The sequence below is a fragment of the Bubalus kerabau genome, chromosome 16 (assembly GCF_029407905.1).
Source record: "Bubalus kerabau isolate K-KA32 ecotype Philippines breed swamp buffalo chromosome 16, PCC_UOA_SB_1v2, whole genome shotgun sequence".
Taxonomy (NCBI): domain Eukaryota; kingdom Metazoa; phylum Chordata; class Mammalia; order Artiodactyla; family Bovidae; genus Bubalus; species Bubalus kerabau.
The window spans coordinates 33,930,020-33,950,488 of record NC_073639.1 but is presented as its reverse complement, the minus strand read 5'-3'; the positions used below and the strand labels follow the sequence as shown (position 1 = coordinate 33,950,488).

The 20,469-nt window shown below is 34.3% G+C and overlaps 1 protein-coding gene across 1 annotated transcript in view; it reads left to right on the top strand.

Moving 5' to 3' along the window:
- HSPA4L (heat shock protein family A (Hsp70) member 4 like) overlaps positions 1–20,469 on the top strand; it is a 59,212-nt gene that overhangs the window by 21,259 nt on the left and 17,484 nt on the right. Inside the window, exons 6-17 of the mRNA XM_055550724.1 lie at positions 608–707; positions 1,036–1,169; positions 2,887–3,131; positions 3,272–3,348; positions 4,000–4,151; positions 5,211–5,317; positions 8,088–8,221; positions 10,031–10,230; positions 14,379–14,477; positions 16,145–16,282; positions 18,406–18,531; positions 18,832–18,939. Coding sequence (XP_055406699.1) covers positions 608–707; positions 1,036–1,169; positions 2,887–3,131; positions 3,272–3,348; positions 4,000–4,151; positions 5,211–5,317; positions 8,088–8,221; positions 10,031–10,230; positions 14,379–14,477; positions 16,145–16,282; positions 18,406–18,531; positions 18,832–18,939 — 1,620 coding nt within the window. The remainder of the gene's footprint in view (positions 1–607; positions 708–1,035; positions 1,170–2,886; positions 3,132–3,271; positions 3,349–3,999; positions 4,152–5,210; positions 5,318–8,087; positions 8,222–10,030; positions 10,231–14,378; positions 14,478–16,144; positions 16,283–18,405; positions 18,532–18,831; positions 18,940–20,469) is intronic.

Here is a 20,469-nt window from a genome sequence, read left to right as displayed (position 1 = left end):
ATTTAACCAATCTCATTTTAACAGACTCTTGGGTTGTTAATGTTTCATTATTAAATATAAACAAATATGTATTTTTATAGAATAGACCAACATGAGATGGATTTAGATGAACATATTTCTGAAATTCTACAGTATTACTCTATTTTACTAATTGCTTTAAATTTGTGTTCATACTTTAGGTCAAAACTTTTGATATAGCAGTTGACAACCTTAAAAAAAAAAAAAAAAAAAGGCTTCCCTGGTCACTCAGATAGTAAAGACTCTGCCTGGAATGCGGGAGATCTGGGTTCGATCCCTGTGTTGGGAAGATCCCCTGGAGGAGGGCATGACAACCCACTCCAGTATTCTTGCCTGGAGAATCCCCATGGTCAGAGGAGCCTGGGAGGGAACAGTCCATGGGGTCACACAGAATCGGACACAACTGAGCGACTAAGCACAACCTAAAAAAAAAAAACACCCAGTATTTTTTCTCATTTATTTAATTAGAGCACCATTTATTACTTTACGTAAGTTTTGGTGTAATTATTTTCATTTTCAGTTGATGAAATGTTTAAGTAAAATGTATTACAATGAACTAATACACTTGATTATTGTTTCACAATACCAGATTCCTAGCTTTTTCACTGATGCTGAGAGAAGATCTGTGATGGCTGCAGCCCAGGTTGCAGGTTTAAATTGTTTAAGGTTAATGAATGAAACTACTGCAGGTGAGCAGTTTGCAATTTGAAAATCACTGTCATTAAAATATTATTATAGTTTTTTTCTAATTAGTACAAGGCATTTATTTTTAATAACTCTGTAATGTCCTGATATCTTATAAGCTTATCATTTTGGAGTACAGCATTTTGGCAGAGATTAAACATGTCTTCCATTGGCTCTTGAGTCATTAACATTATAGGGTAGAAAAAATAAAACATTAACCAAATTGTGAAAAGCTATTTTACTTTGAAGCTAACTAAAATGTAGTATCAACATGACTTATTTATTGTTTTCCAAGCAATTGCTTTGCTAATCTCATTCTTTGTTCTTGCATAGTTGCTCTAGCATATGGAATTTATAAACAGGATCTTCCTCCATTAGATGAGAAACCAAGAAATGTAATATTTATTGATATGGGACATTCTGCCTATCAGGTCTCGGTTTGTGCTTTTAACAAAGGAAAACTTAAAGTAAGTAAATGGTTTGCTATATTTAATTTAATGGTTAAGAGCATATAAGACTAAATTGAGAACTGTAATGCATGGATTTAAACCCTGGTTCTGCCACTTAAAAACTGTGACTTTGAGCAGGTTATGTACCTCCCCAAATCTCAGGCTCCTCACCTGAGGATATTATCAGTAAGTATCTCATAGAATTTTTGAGGATTAAATGAATTAAAGTTTATAAGATGCTTGGAATACCATATTGCAGTTATTATGTGTTAGCTATTTTTTATTAGTGTTGACGTGTTTGTCACCTATCAGGGAGCATAAATTACATATTTATAAATGTACATAGGAAACATTTTCTAAAATGATTCCCATTGTCTTTAGAAACCTTTCTATCCAAGAATCCTAATCAAAATTTTCTACAATGTGGTTTTATTTATCTCTCTGTGCTTATCTTTTTATAGCCTTTGGTTTTACATTCATTTCTACATTAATTCTCTTACCCAGACTTACATACACTCTCTGTCCCTATTACACACATGCATAGAATTTGCTCAGAAGATTAAATGCTTTGGGTTACCCAGAACCTTTTAGAGCCTTTTGTGTTGAAGTGTATATTACTATATTAACATCCTTGTAATTATAAAATTAAAGGGAAATTACTCATAGTGAATATAGGAGTCTGTTCATTGATTCTCCATGTTAATCTGTGGGACGACATCCCCTTCAGACTATGCTCCCATCCTACTGTGATGTTTACCACTATTCCACCACCCATCCTTATGCAAAAGGCTGAAACACACCAACGTGGAACTCTACTTTCTGGCAATTACTATTATAACTAGATTTTTACCCTCTGCTACAGGGAGACAGACTAGATGTCTTGGTTCTATGGTTTCAAAAGCTATATCATTGAAGTGTGTAACTTTTCTGCTCCTTTTCTATTAGACTGCTTAGCTGAGGCCAGTTGTTCAACAAGCTTATTAAATTCTTGTCTCTCCTCTTCATTTTTTTTTTTAATTTTCTTTTTTGGTTCCTTACATGTTCTTTTGTTCCTTCTATATGTTTATAAAAATAGTCTGGCTTTTTAGGGGAATGGGGGCAGTAATTCTTGATGTGTAAATTTGTAAAACATTTTTTTAAAACTTTTTTTAAAAGCACTTTTTGTTTTGTATTGGAGTATAGCCAATTAACAGTGTTGTGATAGTTTTGGGTGAACACTGAAGGGACTCACCCATACATAAACATTTATCATTTCTCCCTCAAACTCCCCTCCCATCCAGGCTACCACATAACAAACACTGAGCAGAGTTCCATGTTTGATCAATTAAAATATTTTATATTTAATCTTTGGATTGGCTCTCTTGGCTGTTTTGTCTTTGGTTACATACTTAGGACTCTTACTTTGCTCTCTTAAGCTTGGTTTTTGGCCCATCTGTTCAGTGCTGTTGTGGAACCAAAGAATGTGAGATAATGAACTTTTAGTCATTGCAACTCAACTTTTCAGAATTAAAGTTACTCTCCCACATAGGTATATAGATCTATAAAGGAGATAATTCAGAATGGATAAATATGCTGGCTACATAAGATAATTAATATAAGTGATTCCAAATTTGGCACGCCTGTAATTTTTGAAAAGTTCTTTGGTTTTAATTTTAAAAGGTTTTTTCATGGAGGTTTAATTTTTGAAAGCATGTAATATTTCTGAAAATTCAGTTCTGGTTTTTCAATTAAACAGGTCTTGGCTACTACCTTTGATCCATATTTGGGTGGCAGGAACTTTGATGAGGTTTTAGTAGACTACTTCTGTGAAGAGTTCAAGACAAAATATAAGATAAATGTGAAAGAAAACTCTCGGGCCTTGTTGCGTTTATATCAGGAATGTGAAAAACTAAAGAAGCTAATGAGTGCAAATGCATCAGATCTTCCACTGAACATTGAGTGTTTCATGAATGACCTTGATGTTTCTAGTAAAATGAACAGGTACCATGTATGTTTTCAATTGAAAAGTGTTTCCTCATTTTATGTTTGGATCGTGTCTAATTTTTTTCATTCTGTTATTTCAGAAGATATGCTCAATTTTTATACCCCCAAATAATGACTTTTATTTCATTTTCCCACAGGGCTCAGTTTGAACAATTATGTGCTTCCCTCTTAGCCAGAGTTGAACCACCATTAAAAGCAGTAATGGAACAAGCTAGTAAGTGAAAGTTCCTGAACTAACCATCAAAACTGTACCATGGTGTTACTTTAATGGGGTAGAAATTTGTAAAAGCAATAAAAAAGTCATGTGTTTTTTTTTTAAGATTAGTATTTCTTATTTTAGAGAAAGAGTTTATAACTCATTCTTCATTCATAAGACAAGGGCCACTAGATATCAGAGTTTATGAGACCTCTTCCTGGCCCATACTGTTTACATCATAAAACTAATGCTAGTTATATTTGAAGGTATTTTTATAAGTAAGTTTTTAAAGATTGATCAAAAGTAGAAGTGAGAACATGACTGCTTTTTGTTAAGGTTTTTTGTGACCAATTAAAAACTAGTTCCTATGGGGATTTGTGAGGTAGAAGTTAGAAAAAATGAAGGACTCTGAACAGTTTCTTTAAAGTCCATGAAGTATTTGTCTGTTTTATGGTCACTTCATCATCTGGACCAAGTACAGTGCCTGATGTGTGGATAATAAATATCTATTAAATTTTGCTTTTTTCCAAATTTATTTTTATTTTATTTTTGTTCTACCTTGTTTTGAGTAAATTAAAAATTCATTTTTTTAAAAAAGTACTTTCCAGAGTCTACTGTTCACATTTTTTATAAAGACTGTCTTAATTTTTGAAACATTTTGTTTTCCAGACTTACAAAGTGAAGACATAAGTAGTATAGAAATTGTAGGGGGAGCAACACGAATTCCTGCTGTGAAAGAGCAAATCACTAAATTCTTTCTTAAAGACATAAGTACCACATTAAATGCTGATGAAGCTGTTGCAAGAGGATGTGCATTACAGGTATGATTATTAGTTTTTATTTTGCCAGAAATATGGTGATAGGGCTCAAAGAACTTTTTAATTTATTATCTGGTCCAACCACTCAACAATAAGCTAAAGTGGTGTTGGAGAAAACTCGTGAGAGATCCTTGGACTGCAAGGAAATCTAACCAGCCCATTCTAAAGGAGATCAGTCCTAGGTGTTCACTGGAAGGACTGATGCTAAAGCTGAAACTCCAATACTTTGGCCACCTCATGCAAAGAGTTGACTCATTGGAAAAGACTCTGATGCTGGGAGGGATTGGGGGCAGGAGAAGAAGGGGACAACAGAGGATGAGATGGCTGGATGGCATCACCGACTCGATGGACACAAGTTTGAGTGAACTCCGGGAGTTGGTGATCGACAGGGAGGCCTGGTGTGCTGCGATTCGTGGGGTCGCAAAGAGTCGGACATGACTGAGCGACTGAACTGAACTGAAATTGAAACTATTCCTGATAAATAAAGGTTATGTCTGGCACCCCACTCCAGTACTCTTGCCTGGAAAATCCCATGGATGGAGGAGCCTGGTGGGCTGCAGTCTATGGGGTCGCGAAGAGTCGGACACGACTGAGCAACTTCATTTTCACTTTTCACTTTCATGCATTGGAGAAGGAAATGGCAACCCACTCCAGTGTTCTTGCTTGGAGAATCCCAGGGACGGGGGAGCTTGGTGGGCTGCCGTCTGTGGGGTTGCACAGAGTCGGACACGACTGAAGCGACTTAGCAGCATGTCTATCCCATTTGTTTTTAAGCTGTCATAGGACTGTATGTCATTAACTACACTGAAGACATTTATTTTATGAATTCTTGTGTTTATTCCTATTTATAATTATTTTTTGAGGTTAAAAATATTTTACATAATTTTTGTAAAGTCACAGAAAGAGTGCGCTGACACTTTAAAATTTTACTAGTTATTACCAAAAACCCAGAAATTTTTTAAATGGAACAGTTTTATTATAACAACTTTGTTAAGCAATCATGGTAACATGGGGTATGTTTGGCGTTTTTTTATTTAAATATGGTATCCATCTTATTTTCAGTGTGCAATTCTCTCACCAGCATTTAAAGTGCGTGAATTTTCCATAACAGACATTGTTCCCTATTCAATCACATTAAGATGGAAGACCTCTTTTGAAGATGGAACTGGGTAAGTTACTTTTAAAGCCTTGGTTAGAGCTTATCAAAATAAGAAATTAAACCTACTTTTCTAAATTAGAGGAATTTATACTCACTGGAAAAGACTCTGATGCTGGGAGGGATTGGGGGCAGGAGGAGAAGGGGACGACAGAGGATGAGATGGCTGGATGACATCACTGACTCGATGGACATGAGTCTGAGTGAACTCCAGGAGTTGGTGATGGACAGGGAGGCCTGGCGTGCTGCGATTCATGGGGTCTCAAAGAGTCGGACACGACTGAGCGACTGAACTGAACTGAACTGATAACTCCTTAAACTTGTCAAACACTTTAGTATTTTAGAAACAAGGAGAATATAAAAACATGATATATCTGTAAACCATGAATGGCATATTTTTAGTTAATATTTTAATATAAAAGTAAAACATTCTCAGTTTCAAATATAAATCACAGTATGGAAATATAAAAACTTAAAAAAACCTTTATTTGCTATACTCCTACTCTCTTAGCCCATTTTATTGAGATAACTAATTATTTTAACAGCTGGGTATATATTTATTCTCCTGGAGGAGGAAATGGTAAGCCACTCTAGTATTCGTGCTTGGAAAATTCCGTGGATAGAGGAGCCTGGCAGGCTGCAGTCCATAGGGTCACAAAGAGTTGGACATGACTGAGCACACACACATGTATCTGTCAAGTCATTTTCTTTCAATATCCAAATAAAAACATGTACTTTTAAAATATTTACATGATCATGCATATATATCCATAAAAATTGCTTTTTCAAATATATATCACCTTTCCATATCAACAGACAGTAACTTTTCAGACAATCGTAGGTGCCATAATTTAACCAGTATATTGTAAAGTTATGTTTTTCCTGTTGTAAGCAAGTGCTATTAGGACTATCTTTGTACATATCTCCTTGTTTGGTTGTGTTTGATATATCTAAGGTAACTATGTAGGACTGAAATTGAGCCAGAGGGTTATGAACATTATTTTAACTAATATTGCCAAATTATTCACTAAAAAGAATATACCAAGCTATATTCCTAATAACATTGTATGAGATAATTATTTTAGCTCATTTTCTCCTGTATATTTAAATGTAACATTCTAATAGTAAAGACAATTAGCACTTTGTTATTTTCATTTCTGACTGTAATAAGCTAGTCTTTTTGTGCTTTGACATTAGCATTTCCTTTTCCATGAACTGCCCAGCATTTAAATTGTTTACTTTCCTTCCAAAATAGAAATCTGTATTTGATACTATATTTGACTTTTTAGAAGTATAGTTTATATAATAAAGTAAACCTGTATTTAGGTTTTGAAGTTGCTTTTAAGATTTTGTTCTGTGTTCTACACATTCCCTAGAAGTTGAAATTTTTGTGCAGAATTTCAAAAATATGGATTATCAACCTAATTGGAAGGTTTTGCAGGACATGTGTTAATGTCAACTTTGAGGCAAGAAATACTATTTTTTAAAGTTAATTTCAGTTAAGTGTAGTATAAGTGAGCCAAAAAAATTTATAAGAAAATACATTGCAAGTTTAAATATATTCTAGTGACTACAATAAGAAAGTAGAAGGTATTGGTAGGATAGAGGTAAAGGTCCATAGAAGTGACATTTTCAAACCATGCATAATTAATAGGATGATGGTATGCTGCCGCTGCTGCTAAGTCGCTTCAGTCATGTCCGACTCTGTGCGACCCCATAGATGGCAGCCCACCAGGCTCCCCCGTCCCTGGGATTCTCCAGGCAAGAACACTGGAGTGGGTTGCCGTTTCCTTCTCCAGTGCAGGAATGTGAAAAGTGAAAGTGAAGTCGCTCAGTCATGCCCGACTCATAGCGACCCCATGGACTGCAACCCACCAGGTTCCTCTGTCCATGGGATTTTCCAGGCAAGAGTACTGGAGTGGGGTGCCATTGCCTTCTCCAAATGATGGTATACATAATAATAAAAAGTGAGTTTCTGGGTCATTATAAACAGTAGTTTTAAGTCATTTCTGTTACACTGTTTCAAAAATAGGAATTGCTTTTGTAGCTTTTAAAGCTTCCTGTAAGAGAAAATACTATAAAGGGCATTGTTACATCAACTGAAAAACTTGGAATTTGGTTTATAGATTAAAGTTTTAAAAGTTTATAAAGTAGATAGTTGTACTGTGGTTATATTAGAGAATGTCCCTGTTAGGAAGAATACCTTTAAAAATTTTTGGGTAAAGAGCCATCATGTATGTAACACCCACAGCTTGTTCAGAAAAAAAAGTACACATACAACAGTATACTCAAAATGATGAAATAAATGGGTTAAAACAGTAACAAATTTAGGTAAAAGATATACAGGTGTTCCTTATCCTTGTTTTATTTTTGTACCTTTCTATGAGTTTGAAATTATTTCCGATTAAAAGTATTTTTAAGGGAGCTAGAATAAAAAGGGTTACATATGATAAGTGTTTTGGAAACTAATCGACAGAATTTGGTCCTCAGATGTGAACAACAACAACAAAAATCCCTATAAATTGGCCTTAAAATATACCTCCTCGGTAGTTTTTCCCATTTTAGTAAGAGAGAATTATCTGTTACTATGACGGGTATTCTAAAACTTTGAGCCATAAACCTGTCAAAATTCATTGTTTATTTGTAGCAAAACCAATAATTCTTTTTCTTAACATTTGTGCAGAGGTATTTAAAATTGCTGCTTATGAATTAAAAATGAGATGGATTCTGTGATTAGGTTCATAGGAAGCTCTCTGTTTAACTGTTTTCCTACTGCATTTTAGGGAATGCGAAGTATTCTGTAAGAACCATCCTGCCCCATTCTCAAAAGTCATTACTTTCCACAAGAAAGAACCATTTGAACTAGAAGCATTTTATACTAATTTACATGAAGTGCCTTATCCGGATCCAAGAATTGGTAAGAAAACTCCCAGTTTTTTTTTTTTCTTTCCATAAAATTTAGCTTCTTACAGTATTTGAATCAAGGAAACAAATTAACATTTCAGCTAACCCAACACTGGATTTTTAAACAAAGATAGTCAACATGCACTTTTTGGTGCTTAGAGTTTTATTTCTGGATAACAGCAGGTTTGAATATTTTTAATTCATTTTTAACATCTATATTTAAAATGTTCTGTAATTGGCTTGAGAGGTTGGATGATGGTTATTTTTTAATGAAAAGCTAATCAGTAAACTTGAATATGTAGTCAGTGCTGTCAGACTGACTACATATTGTGACTTTAAACTCACGTTCAACACACTGGCAACAACTAGAATGAGTATTACTGGTTCGACCCACGGGCAACAGATAGAATGAGTATTACTGGATTAATACAAAAGTGGAACTAGGAGACTAATATCCATTTCAGCTGAGTTATCTTTTTAGAAGATACCAAAAAAAGTATGATTTGTATCATTTAAAAGAATATAAAATTTTAAAATTTTCTATATGTGCTACTTTTATTGATTAAAATGAGGACAGTATTAATATTTCAAGTACATTATTTAAAACAGTAGAAGTAACTATTGAAAATGGTATTAGTTTTCTAGGGCTTCTATAACAAAGCACCACAAACTAGATATTTCAACAATAGAAATGTACTGTCTCACAGTTCTGAAGGCTGGAACATTCAAAATTAAAGCGGTGGTGGGATCGATTCCTTCTGAGGGCTGTGAGGGAAGGATCCATTCCAGGCGTTTGTCTTTGGCTCATAGATGGCCATCATCATGCTCATGTGTCCTTCTCCTCTTGTGTGTATCCATCTCCAAATAAGGACACCAAGTCATTGAATTAGAGCCCACCAATAACTTCACTTTAACTTGATTACTTTGTAAAGACCCTGTCTCCAAATAAGGTCATTTCCTGAGGTTACTGGAGCGTAGGCCTTCAACATATACATTGGGGCTAGAGGGAAGGTCACAATTCAACCTATAAAAACCAGAATTTTCTATACAACTTTTCTGCCTAGTATTCTGTCTTTACCATGGAAACATTATATATTTGAGATTTTTTTCTAAAAAATAAAATATCAGATTTCTTTTTTCTTACTGAGATCTCCCCAGAGCAGGTATCAAACCCATGTCGTCTGCATTGGCAGGTAGATTCTTTAGCACTGAGCTACCAAAGAAGCCCTAAAACACCAGATTTCTTAAACTGAAAAAATTAGTGTAAACTAGGTAGTAGTGACTGTATAGCTTAGCAATTTTGCTATAGGCAAGTTCCAGGAAAAGGAAATTTAAATTGCTTTGTGAATTAACAAGATGATAATGATTTACACATTTTATAACAAACAGGTAATATGTATTTGGTTTTAAAGTTCAGAAATTTAATTTTGGTATTTTGGTCTTAGTATGGCAATATTGTAAAACCTAAAAGTGATACTGCTTTCAGTCAGGTTGTCCTTGATTAAGATCCTTAACTCTTTTTCCTGTCACTGATGACTTGGGGCAGGTTGTTTAACCTTTTGAGTCTTTTTTTTTTTTAATTTATTTTTAGTTGAAGGACAATTGGTTTACAACCTTTTGAGTTTTTATTTGTACCAGGTTTATTATATTAAAAAAAGGTGATTGGGGGAAATGCATGCCCCACAATAATTAATCAGAGTATGATCATAATTTTAAGATTTTTTTTTGCCAACATTTGAAAATGATAGTAAAATTACTGAATGAATGAATTGATGAGTTAATCTGAGGCCTATGTTCTGATCAAAGTTCTTTTTTCCTTAAGGGAACTTTACTATTCAGAATGTTTTCCCACAATCTGATGGTGATAGTTCCAAAGTTAAGGTTAAAGTTCGTATTAATATCCATGGAATCTTCAGTGTGGCTAGTGCATCTGTAATTGAGAAGCAAAATATAGAAGGAGATCACAGTGATGTCGCTATGGAGACAGAAACTTCTTTTAAGAATGAAAGCAAAGATGATGTGGTACGTGGAAATACTATTTTTAAAAGGCTCCTCTAATAATATATACAGTGTCTTAATTATAACTCTGTGTGTGTGTGTTCAGTCGCTCAGTTGTGTCTGAACAGAAAAACATGCTGTACATTCAGTAACATTACAATAGATTCTTGATAGTTTCTTTATGAAAGAGTTAATGTGACTCTAATGTTGTGTTGGCTTAGTATCAGTGAAAGAATCTTAAGAGAAAGTGGTTGTATTCCATTACATAAAGTTTTCTTCTTTTTATGTATAGTATTTGTAAGTTACTTTAAAGACTTTGGTTGGATTTTTTTCAAACCATAATTGGATGTCTGCCCCCGATTTTTCATATATTTGTGCATGTTAAGAGTGGATTTTAACATTTTAAATTTCAAGACAGTTTCTCCCATTTTTAAAAGTTGTCTTTTTGTCTGTTTTTACTAAAAATTACTGTAAAATCTTTTCTTTCAGAATGATCAGAATTCTACCACTACTTCATTTAAGAACTGTGGCATTTTCTTTCATTTTTCTTCACATGTATTATTTTCCTGTTACATCCTTCCTTCCTTGAATTAAGGAGAAGGAAATACTGTCCCAATATGTTAGTAAGAATAGTCAATTTTCATAAATAAACATAAGAATTATAGATTGAAAAGTTAATTTTCTTAATTATGGTTTACAACAACTGTGGTAAACGTGTAAATTTAATCCATTAAGATTTAGTTTTACTAAAATTTAAAGCATTCTGTATGCTTTTTGGAATAAGTTCTTTTACAGCTGTTTAACTTCTTCACCTCTTTTTCTAAAAAGTCTCTGTGTAATGTTTTAGACCTTGAGTTTTCTCTGTGTAGTGTTAGTGAATCCTGGGCACTAAAAACAAGGAGATTGTGGCACCCATTTTCTACCTCTGGCATTTCTTATATGCTGCTTCTATTTGTACGTGGGCTTCAAATCCAGTTAGCCAGCCCTTTAGGATGACTTCTGAATGTGTACTTAAAAAACTCACTTGTGTATAAAATGCATGAATTTATAGCATCTGCTTTGGGCACTCAGAGATTGATTTGCTCACAAGAGTGTTTTCGGCTTACTAGAGAATATTTCCAGGTACTTGGTGTTCCATATAAAGTATTTCTTCCAGTTGAGTGAGATGTTCCTGAGCATATCTTCTGTAATTTATATAATCAAGGGACAAAAAAAAGGTTACTGACATTATGGGTCATATAGTTAGCATTGTTGGAGAGCACATTCACATATATCATCTCCTTTTAAATCTCTACCTTAGCCAATATAACCCATGTTGAATAAATTGTAGTTTATTTCCTTATTCTTGTTTTCTGTGTAGAAAACATCCTGTGTACTGTCTTGCTTAGTGGTTCTTTCTAGGACTTTTTTCTTTTAATTCTATATCCAGAAGTTTAAAAGCTTGGGGTTTGAATACTATTATTAAGCAGTCTTTCCCTTCCCCCTCCAAAAATTTGAATAGAGTAAATTCGAAGTAGACCCTGGAAGCTAATTATTTAAGCTTTAGAGGAGAACATAAGAGGACAGTAAGATCGTTTTTACTGTTCCTTGTTGCTGACATTGCTGGCAGATGAAACCTAGGTATGTATAAGTGAGCAGCAGTGGTTGTTTTTGTTTTTTTTTTCTTTGCATGCAAATTAGTTTATGAGAGATTATGTTATGGGCCTCATTTTTTTCATTAAAAATTAAGATATCTTCAATTTTCCTGAAAAACTGTAGCATAGATTGCCAGCTTTTCTTCAGAACAGTAAAAAGATGTCTCAGAAAGTGAACACTTTTCTTCTAGGTATTTATTACTATGTGGACATATTAGGAAGGTATCACAACTTAGGCTTCGTTACACAGTGAAGGATCAAAGAGACTATCATACCATAATTTAACTGATCCTCAACTGTTGACCATTTAGCTTATCTTTTTATCTATTTTTTAATTCAAAATGTCTGATTACTTACATGTACCAGGTACTGTTCTAGGCACTGAAGATACAGTGGTAAGCAGGATAAAGAAGGTCTGTCACTTACATTCTAATGGAAAAGAACAGGGAAGAAGCAACAGGATATCATATAAATATAAAGGAAATTAATAGTAGGAGATGCATAGTCTAAATTAAGTAATGAGGACAGCCACCTGTGAGGAGGAAAGAGGAAAGCTAGCGCGAAAGATGAAAAGGCAGAGTAAGGAGCAAGGTGCAGGTAGGCGTCCAGACAAAGGGAATAACAAGTACAAAGGCCCTGAGGGGAGGATACCTTTTTTGTTACAAAGGTAGCTGATAATAAGATATAGAAAAGGGGAGAGTAACAAGAAAAAGAGATTGAGAAAGTAGATCACGGGACAGATTAGATAATAATTCTGGATTTTATTTTTAAGTGCTTTTTATTTATTTGGCAAATAACTAGAAGTACCTAAATTTTGTGTTTAGATATAGCAGTAAATAGAAAAACAGTCTCAACCCTCATGAAGCTTAAAATCAGAGAAGCCAAGTACAGAGGCACTTTTATTAACTTTCCCACTAGGCATAATATTCCTGTGAATCTTCTTAAAAGTATTTTAAAAGATTACCAAATTACTCTCAGATCAACTGTTAAGATGTATAAGTTCCCCCTTATTAATATACCTGAAATTGGGATGGATCGTGCAAATGATATTATACATTCACTGTTGCTTGTGGCAATAATCATGAAAAGTTCCCATCATCTGTACATGTATGAACTTGATTATTACTCTTCATGGCATGAGTTGGCAGTTGTGACCCCTTGACATTAAATTGTATAAGGATCATTCAAGAAAGGAATATTAGTCTTGGTTGTTGTCTGAAAATAATCTACTGATTCCCTCTGGTAAAATACAGAAAAAAAAATCATAAAATTTGTAGAATAGGTATCAGTGGCTTATAAGAAAACTTAGAGATGATACTGGAGCAATTTTTAAATAAATAGCTGGGCTACTAATGCTCTTGATAGCACAAAGGACAAATATGTATAGAACAATTCAGACATCATTAACTGAATTATGTGATTTAGATGAGTTGGGTTATACATGTGAAAAAGTTTTAGAAATACCTTAACCAAATTAATTGATTTATTTTTTCTGTAGAAATAGGAATATATATAAGTATTAAATTTAAAATGGCCAAGTGATAAAGTATTTCAGCCTTAACTAGAAACATTGTTTTCTTAGTATTACATGAAATAGTTAATAATGTATCTGTTGTCTCTCTCTACATTACCCCAACCCGGCACTGTAACACTTTTTTCACCTCTTCTCCATCATAAGGTTGGGAAAATTACGGAGTTGGAAGGAGGTAGGGCAGGGAGCAGTGGGGATGGAATTTCAGTTCTTGACTTAACAAAGAACACTGCTATAAGTTTTCGTCTAACATGTTTTTCTCTTTGGCACAAATAAGCATTAGGCAAGATAACCTTATGGACATTATATGTAATAATGCTTAACTCCATGTATATCTGAACACCTAAATTATCCCCATTCCTGAGTGCCAAACTTTCTTCCTTTTAGGAGGATAGTGGTGGGTAAGATTAAGGAAGACCAGAAAAACCCTAATACTTGTGATTTTTTTGCCAAGTTGGGAGTCCATTTTGGCAGTCTTATGGCTTGGAAATTTGTCTTTCAGATTTAAAAAAAAAAGTAAAAATTTACATTTGATAATTCAAAGACATCTACTTTGACAGTTTTTATGTATTTGAGTATTTTCCTAGATTTTAAAAATACAATTGAATTTATGTGTAATACATAAATTTTGTATCTTTTTCAGTTTATTTTCCCACATTAAGTTCTTTATGAACATTTTTTGTGTCAAGTTTAACATTCTTTTTTTTTGGTCAATCTTGGTTTGTGAATTTGACTTAAGAACAATTTTCCATGTATTTGCAGTTATTTGGTCACAGGTGAAAAACAAGATTTATTCACATAGCATCAAATAGATCTTTTCATTTTACTTACTGTCAACCTGAGTATTTATATTAATAGTTACTCCCATTTCAGAAACAGTGAGCTTCTACTTTATTATCTTTACACATGTGAAAACAGGCTTGAACTCTTAAGATATGCTGTTCATTACCAAAAACAGAAAAAAGAAAGAGACTAGAGATATTGTCAGTTACTCATTTTCTTTGCAGGATAAAATGCAGGTTGACCAAGAAGAAGGAGGTCATCAAAAATGTCATGCTGAACACACTCCAGAGGAAGAAATTGACCATACAGGAACCAAAACAAAGGTTTGTTCCACTATTACTGTGCTTAATTGCTCAGTCGGGTCTGACTCTGCAACCCCATGGATAGTAGCTTGCCAGGCTCCTCTGTCCATGGGATTTTCTAGGCAAGAATACGGGAGTGGGTTGCCAATTCCTTCTCAGGGGATCTTCCCGACCCAGGGGTTGAACCTGGGTCTCCTGCATTGCAAGCAGATTCTTTACCATCTGAACCACTAGGGAAACCAGTATACTATTATTGTGGCTGTGTCTTTTTATGTCTTTTCATTAACTTTTTCTTCTCATTAAAAATCATACAATCTCAGAAAATAGAAACTAGAATAGGACAAATGAAGACAACTTAAATTAGCAATAATGCAGCACCTCAAAATTAACCCCTCTGTGGTGCATGCTGCATATCATAAAGCATTCTTAGTGCAGAAATTATATTTTTGGAAGTAAAGTTTTAAAGGATAAATGGCTATTAAGTCATTATTTTACTGAGAAAATGAGTGCTGATAAAAGAGAAGGGAGAAATACCCTGCACCAATCACCCAGATGAATATGGCTGGCTACAGCTCTACACTACCATCTTTGACAGATTTTTCTAACACGAACATAATTTAATCTGGGATGGTTTGTATAGATTTTTTTTCCAAAGGCTGTAAAGACTTGATTTTAAATCTTAGTTTCTCAAGCAATATAAAACCTGAAACCTATTTTTCTAAATTTTTTATTTTATTCAGTGTTTTGTCTTTATTCAACAGCTCTATTTAGACATAATTTACATATCATGCAGTTCTCCCATTTCAGAGTGCAATTCAAAGGTTTTTAATGTACTCAATTATGTAATCATTATCACAATTTTACATTTTCATCACTCCAAAAAGAAACCCCACCCATTAGCAGTAACTCTTTATTTCCCCCCAAACCCTCCCCCTGCCAGCCCTAGTCAGCCACTAATATTTTTGAATTATACACTTGCCTGTTCTAGACATTTCATATAAATACAGCAGTACAGTATGTGATCCTTTAATGACTGGCTTCTTTTTGCTAAGCATATTTTCAAGGTTTATCCAGGTTGTAGGATATATCAGTACTTCATTCCCTTTTATGGTTGAGTAATATTGTATCATACAGATGTATACCACATTTATTCATTCATCAACTGATGGACACTTGGATTTTTTCTGCCTCTTGACTTTTATGAATAATGCTGTTTTGAACAACCATATACAGGTTTTATGTGGATGTATATTTTCATTTTTATTGTGCTCATACCCAGGATTGAAATTGCTGGGTCATATGATATCTCTATGTTTACAATTTGAGGAACTGCCTATTTTCCAAAATGGCTGTCATATTTTTCTATCTTGTCAACCATGTATAAGGATTCCAATTTCTCTATATTTTCACCATCTCTTATTTTCCTCTTTTATTTTTTCATTATAAGTCATCCTAGTGGGTAGGAAATGGTATTTCATTGTGGTTTCAGTTTGTTTCCCAGCCCAGGATTTTTTTTATGTAGAAAGATTTGGTGTATACAAGAATGTAAAATACTATCAGTATTAAAATAATATTTTTAAGGTATGGTGGATAATAGCTTTGATTTTACTTTGTTTCATCAGAAATCAGCCTCTTAAATCTATTTTTAAGCTAGAGAAACTTATACTTCTCTTACATTTATTTTGCAGTCTGGTCTCTCAGAGAAACAAGAGCGACTGAACCAGAACATTAAAAAAGGGAAAGTCAAGAGTATTGATCTGCCTATCCAGAGTAGCCTGTGTAGGCAGCTGGGCCAAGATCTTCTTAACAGCTACATTGAAAATGAGGTATATAAACCTGAATTGATGTTGAAATCGGTGGTGGTGTATTCTGAAATTTTTGTAGAATAATTATCTCTCAAATTTAGGGAACTAGTCTGTAACTCATAAGAAATTATTAAATAGATTATTGAATTGCTTTATTTTGGACAAAATGCTGAGCTGTATTAGTGTCATGTACAGTTGTAGCTTTCATCTTAGTTATATGAAAAACATGGCTTGTCTCCTCTACAGAGAAAGGCCTTTCCAACACTAATAATTCTTACCCCTTTTATTGTGTCTTGACAGTAGCACACACAGCAGACACTGTATAGGGAAGTATTACCAGCTCCCCTCTTCCAATGTGTGGTCTTTAAAGATTAAGGTTCAATTCAGAATGTCTTCTTACTTCCATTTGATACTTTTTTAGAAACTGTTGTCATTCTTGAAATTTTCTTTACATGTTTATATGTTTCCTTTTACACTCTCTTGAGGAAAAGAGTTTGGTTTCTTTACCAATAGTTGTGTAAAAAGTTGGTTTTTTGTTTTAATTTACGTTTAGGTGGTAGTTGTTAGTTTCTACAGGCTTGACCAGCAGTTTTCTTTGGAAGTGCTGCATATTCTCCAGCTACTGCACATTATTCTAGGAATTTCCTCAAGAGATTTTGACTTTACAGTGTTCTCTTTCTAATACCCACCTATGTCACCTGTTCATGGATTGTTAAAAGCTACATTTTATGTGAAGCAAGCATTTCTAGAGATCCCAAATAATTCTGAATTTGTATTATTTGAGACTAACTTTCCCAAAGAAATGAATTATGTGGAAGTGCGGCTATGATAAATTTTGTGTATAAGATTTTTTCTCAAATTTTTGAAATGCCTCATTTTATTTTTAAAATAATTTTATTGGAGTGTAGTTTACAATGTTGTGCTAATTGTCTTACTATTTCAAATTTACAAATATCAGTGCATTGTATTATGTTTAAAATATTATGTTTTTGTTAAAGTACAAATATTTATTACAGATTCTTTCTTGGCTTTTGATTTAATAATTTTTGCTAACATCTTTAAATACTTTGATATCCTCTTTAATCTTCAAACCTATAAAATCACAGTACTGTTAGAGATCTGCTTTTAAAAGATGAGGAAACTGGCAGAAGTAGGCTGAATCTCCCAAGTTCAGCAAGTAACCTTTGTTTTGGAGCCCAGTAGTCTGTCTCAAAGCTCAGGATTACAACCACTATCCTGTATCACTTACCAGAGCCAACATTTATTCAGTACCAGTTGTGTGTCAGGTACTGTCCTGAATACTTTATGTGAATATGTCAATCTTATTAGTAGCCATACAAGATGTATAGATGTATGCTCTCTAGGATAAGAAAACTGAGGCTTAGGTTAGGCAATTTTGCTGCAATTTCAAAGCTAATAAATGGGAAACCTAGGATTTGAACACTAACATACATTAGTCTATTAAAAAAAAAGTTTTTAATTGACACTATCTTTTCCAAAACTTTTTCATCACCCCAAACAGAAACTCTAACCACTAATAACTCACCATTCCTCCCTTCCCCAACCCCCAAGAAACTAATCTACTTTCTATCTCTTTGAATTTGTATAACTCATATAAATGTAATCAAACAATATTTATTCTTTGTGTCTGTATTATTTCACTGAGTGTAATGTTTTCAAGGTTCATCAGGTTTGTAACGTGTCAGAACTTTCTTTTTATAATAGAATAACATTCCATTTTGCATATATACATTTTATTTGTCCATTCATATGTTAAAGGACAAATGAGTTGTTTCCACCTTTTGGTTATTGTAAATAATGCTGCAGTGAACACTGGGTGACAAGTAACTGAGTTCCTGCTTTCGGTTCTTTAATTACATGTCTAGGAGTGAAACTTCTGGGTCACTTTGTAACTCTTGATTTAGCTTCTTTAGGAGCCACCAAAGTTTTCCCTAACAGGGAAATTATTGTACATTCCCAACAGCAATGTACAAGGGTTTCAAATTCTACAAATAGTCACCAATACTTTTTTTCCATTTCTTGATTATACTCATCCTAGTAGGTGTGAAGTGATATTTCATTATGGTTTTGGTTTTTATTTCCCTAGTGTTTTCATGGCAACTAATGTAAAACTTTTTGAATAGGGGAAGATGATAATGCAGGATAAGTTAGAGAAAGAAAGAAATGATGCGAAGAATGCTGTTGAAGAATATGTATATGATTTTAGAGACAAGCTTGGCACTATCTATGAAAAATTCATCACTCAAGAAGTAAGTCTAAGTTTTGTAGTTTTTTATTAGACTTATTTAAATGTTTGCTTGAGCATGCTAATATAAATACATAAATAAATGTTGCAAATATGTTTTTGTTGTTGCTCTTTTTGAAACACATTTAGGAATGGTTCTTAGTTATTTTTCCAAATTTCAGAAGTCTAGTGAAAACATGTTTATAAATAAGAAACCAGAAAAAAAATTAATTTTTTATATTTGAAAAACATTTTGTCCTTGCTTGATGACTTTTATTCCTAAGGAGAGTATTTTCAATCAGTATCTCTTTAACTATATAACTAGGATTTGAATAAACTATCTGCAATATTGGAGGACACAGAAAATTGGCTTTATGAAGAAGGAGAGGACCAACCTAAACAAGTATATATGGATAAGCTTCAAGAATTAAAGGTAAACTTTTTAAAGTCCATATTAGTGTTGAACAGGACATTAAATTGTCCTACAAATTATGGTGTAAGAACACAGTGCTGCTGCTGCTAAGTTGTGTCAGCCGTGTCCGACTCTGTGCGACCCCAGAGACAGCAGCCCACCAGGCTCCCCCGTCCCTGGGATTCTCCAGGCAAGAACACTGGAGTGGGTTGCCATTGCCTTCTCCAATGCATGCAAGTGAAAAGCGAAAGTGAAATCGCTCAGTCATGTCCGACTCTATAGGACCCCATGGACGGCAGCCTACCAGGCTCCTCCGTCCTTGGGATTTTCCAGGCAAGAGTTCTGGAGTGGGTTGCCATTGCCAAGAACACAGTATATGTGTTTAATTAATACATAAGAAATTTCTAAGGCAGATATGTGTAACAGGAAATGCTCTCTCTTCATTTAGGAGGTGAGGATTGCTACATGATAATTCAAATTAAATAATGCATAATCATTCTTGTCTATTATGATACTCAGATATGAAAATTTAGCAGATGTTCAGTTCAGTCGCTCAGTCGTGTCCCACTCTTTGCAACCCCAATGACTGCAGCACACAAGGCTTCCCTGTCCATCACCAACTCCCGGAGCTTGCTCAAACTCATGTCTGTTGAATCAGTGATGCCATCCAACCATCTCATCCTCTGTCATCCCCTTCTCCTCCTGCCTTCAATCTTTCCCAGCATCAGGGTCTTTTCAAATGAGTCAGTTCTTCGCATCAGGTGGTGAAAGTATTGGAGTTTCTGTTTCAACATCAGTCCTTCTGATGAATATTCAGGATATTGATTGGTTTGATCTCCTTGCAGACCAAGGGACTCTCAAGAGTCTTCTCCAACACCACAGTTCAAAAGCATCAATTCTTCGGTGCTCAGCTTTAATTTTTATGGTCCAACTCTCACGTCTATACATGACTACTGGAAAAACCAAAGCTTTTGACTAGACAGACCATTTTTGGCAAAATAATGTCTCAGCTTTTTAATATACTGTCTAGGTTTGTCATGGCTTTTCTTCCAAGGAACAAGCGTCTTCTAATTTCATGGCTGCAGTTGCCCTCTGCAGTGATTTTGGAGCCCCCAAAAGTAAAGTCTCTCATCACTGTTTTTGTTGTTTTCCCCATTATTTGCCATGAAGTGATGGGACTAGATGCCATGGTATAGTTTTTCAAATGTTGAGTTTTAAGTCAACTTTTTCACTCTCCTCTTTCATCAAGAGGCTCTTTAGTTCTTCACTTTCTGCATATCTGAGGTTATTGATATTCTCCCGGCAATCTTGATTCCAGTTTGTGCTTTATCTAGCCTGGCATTTGGGAAGACATACTCTGCATATATGTTAAATACTCTGCATATAGATAAAATAAGCAGGGTGATAGTATACAGCCTTGATGCACTCCTTTCCCAATTTGGAACCAGTCTGTTGTTCCATGTCCAGTTCTACTGTTACTTCTTGACCTGCATACAGATTTCTCAGGAGGCAGGTCAGGTGGTCTGGTATTCCCATCTCTTTCAGAATTTT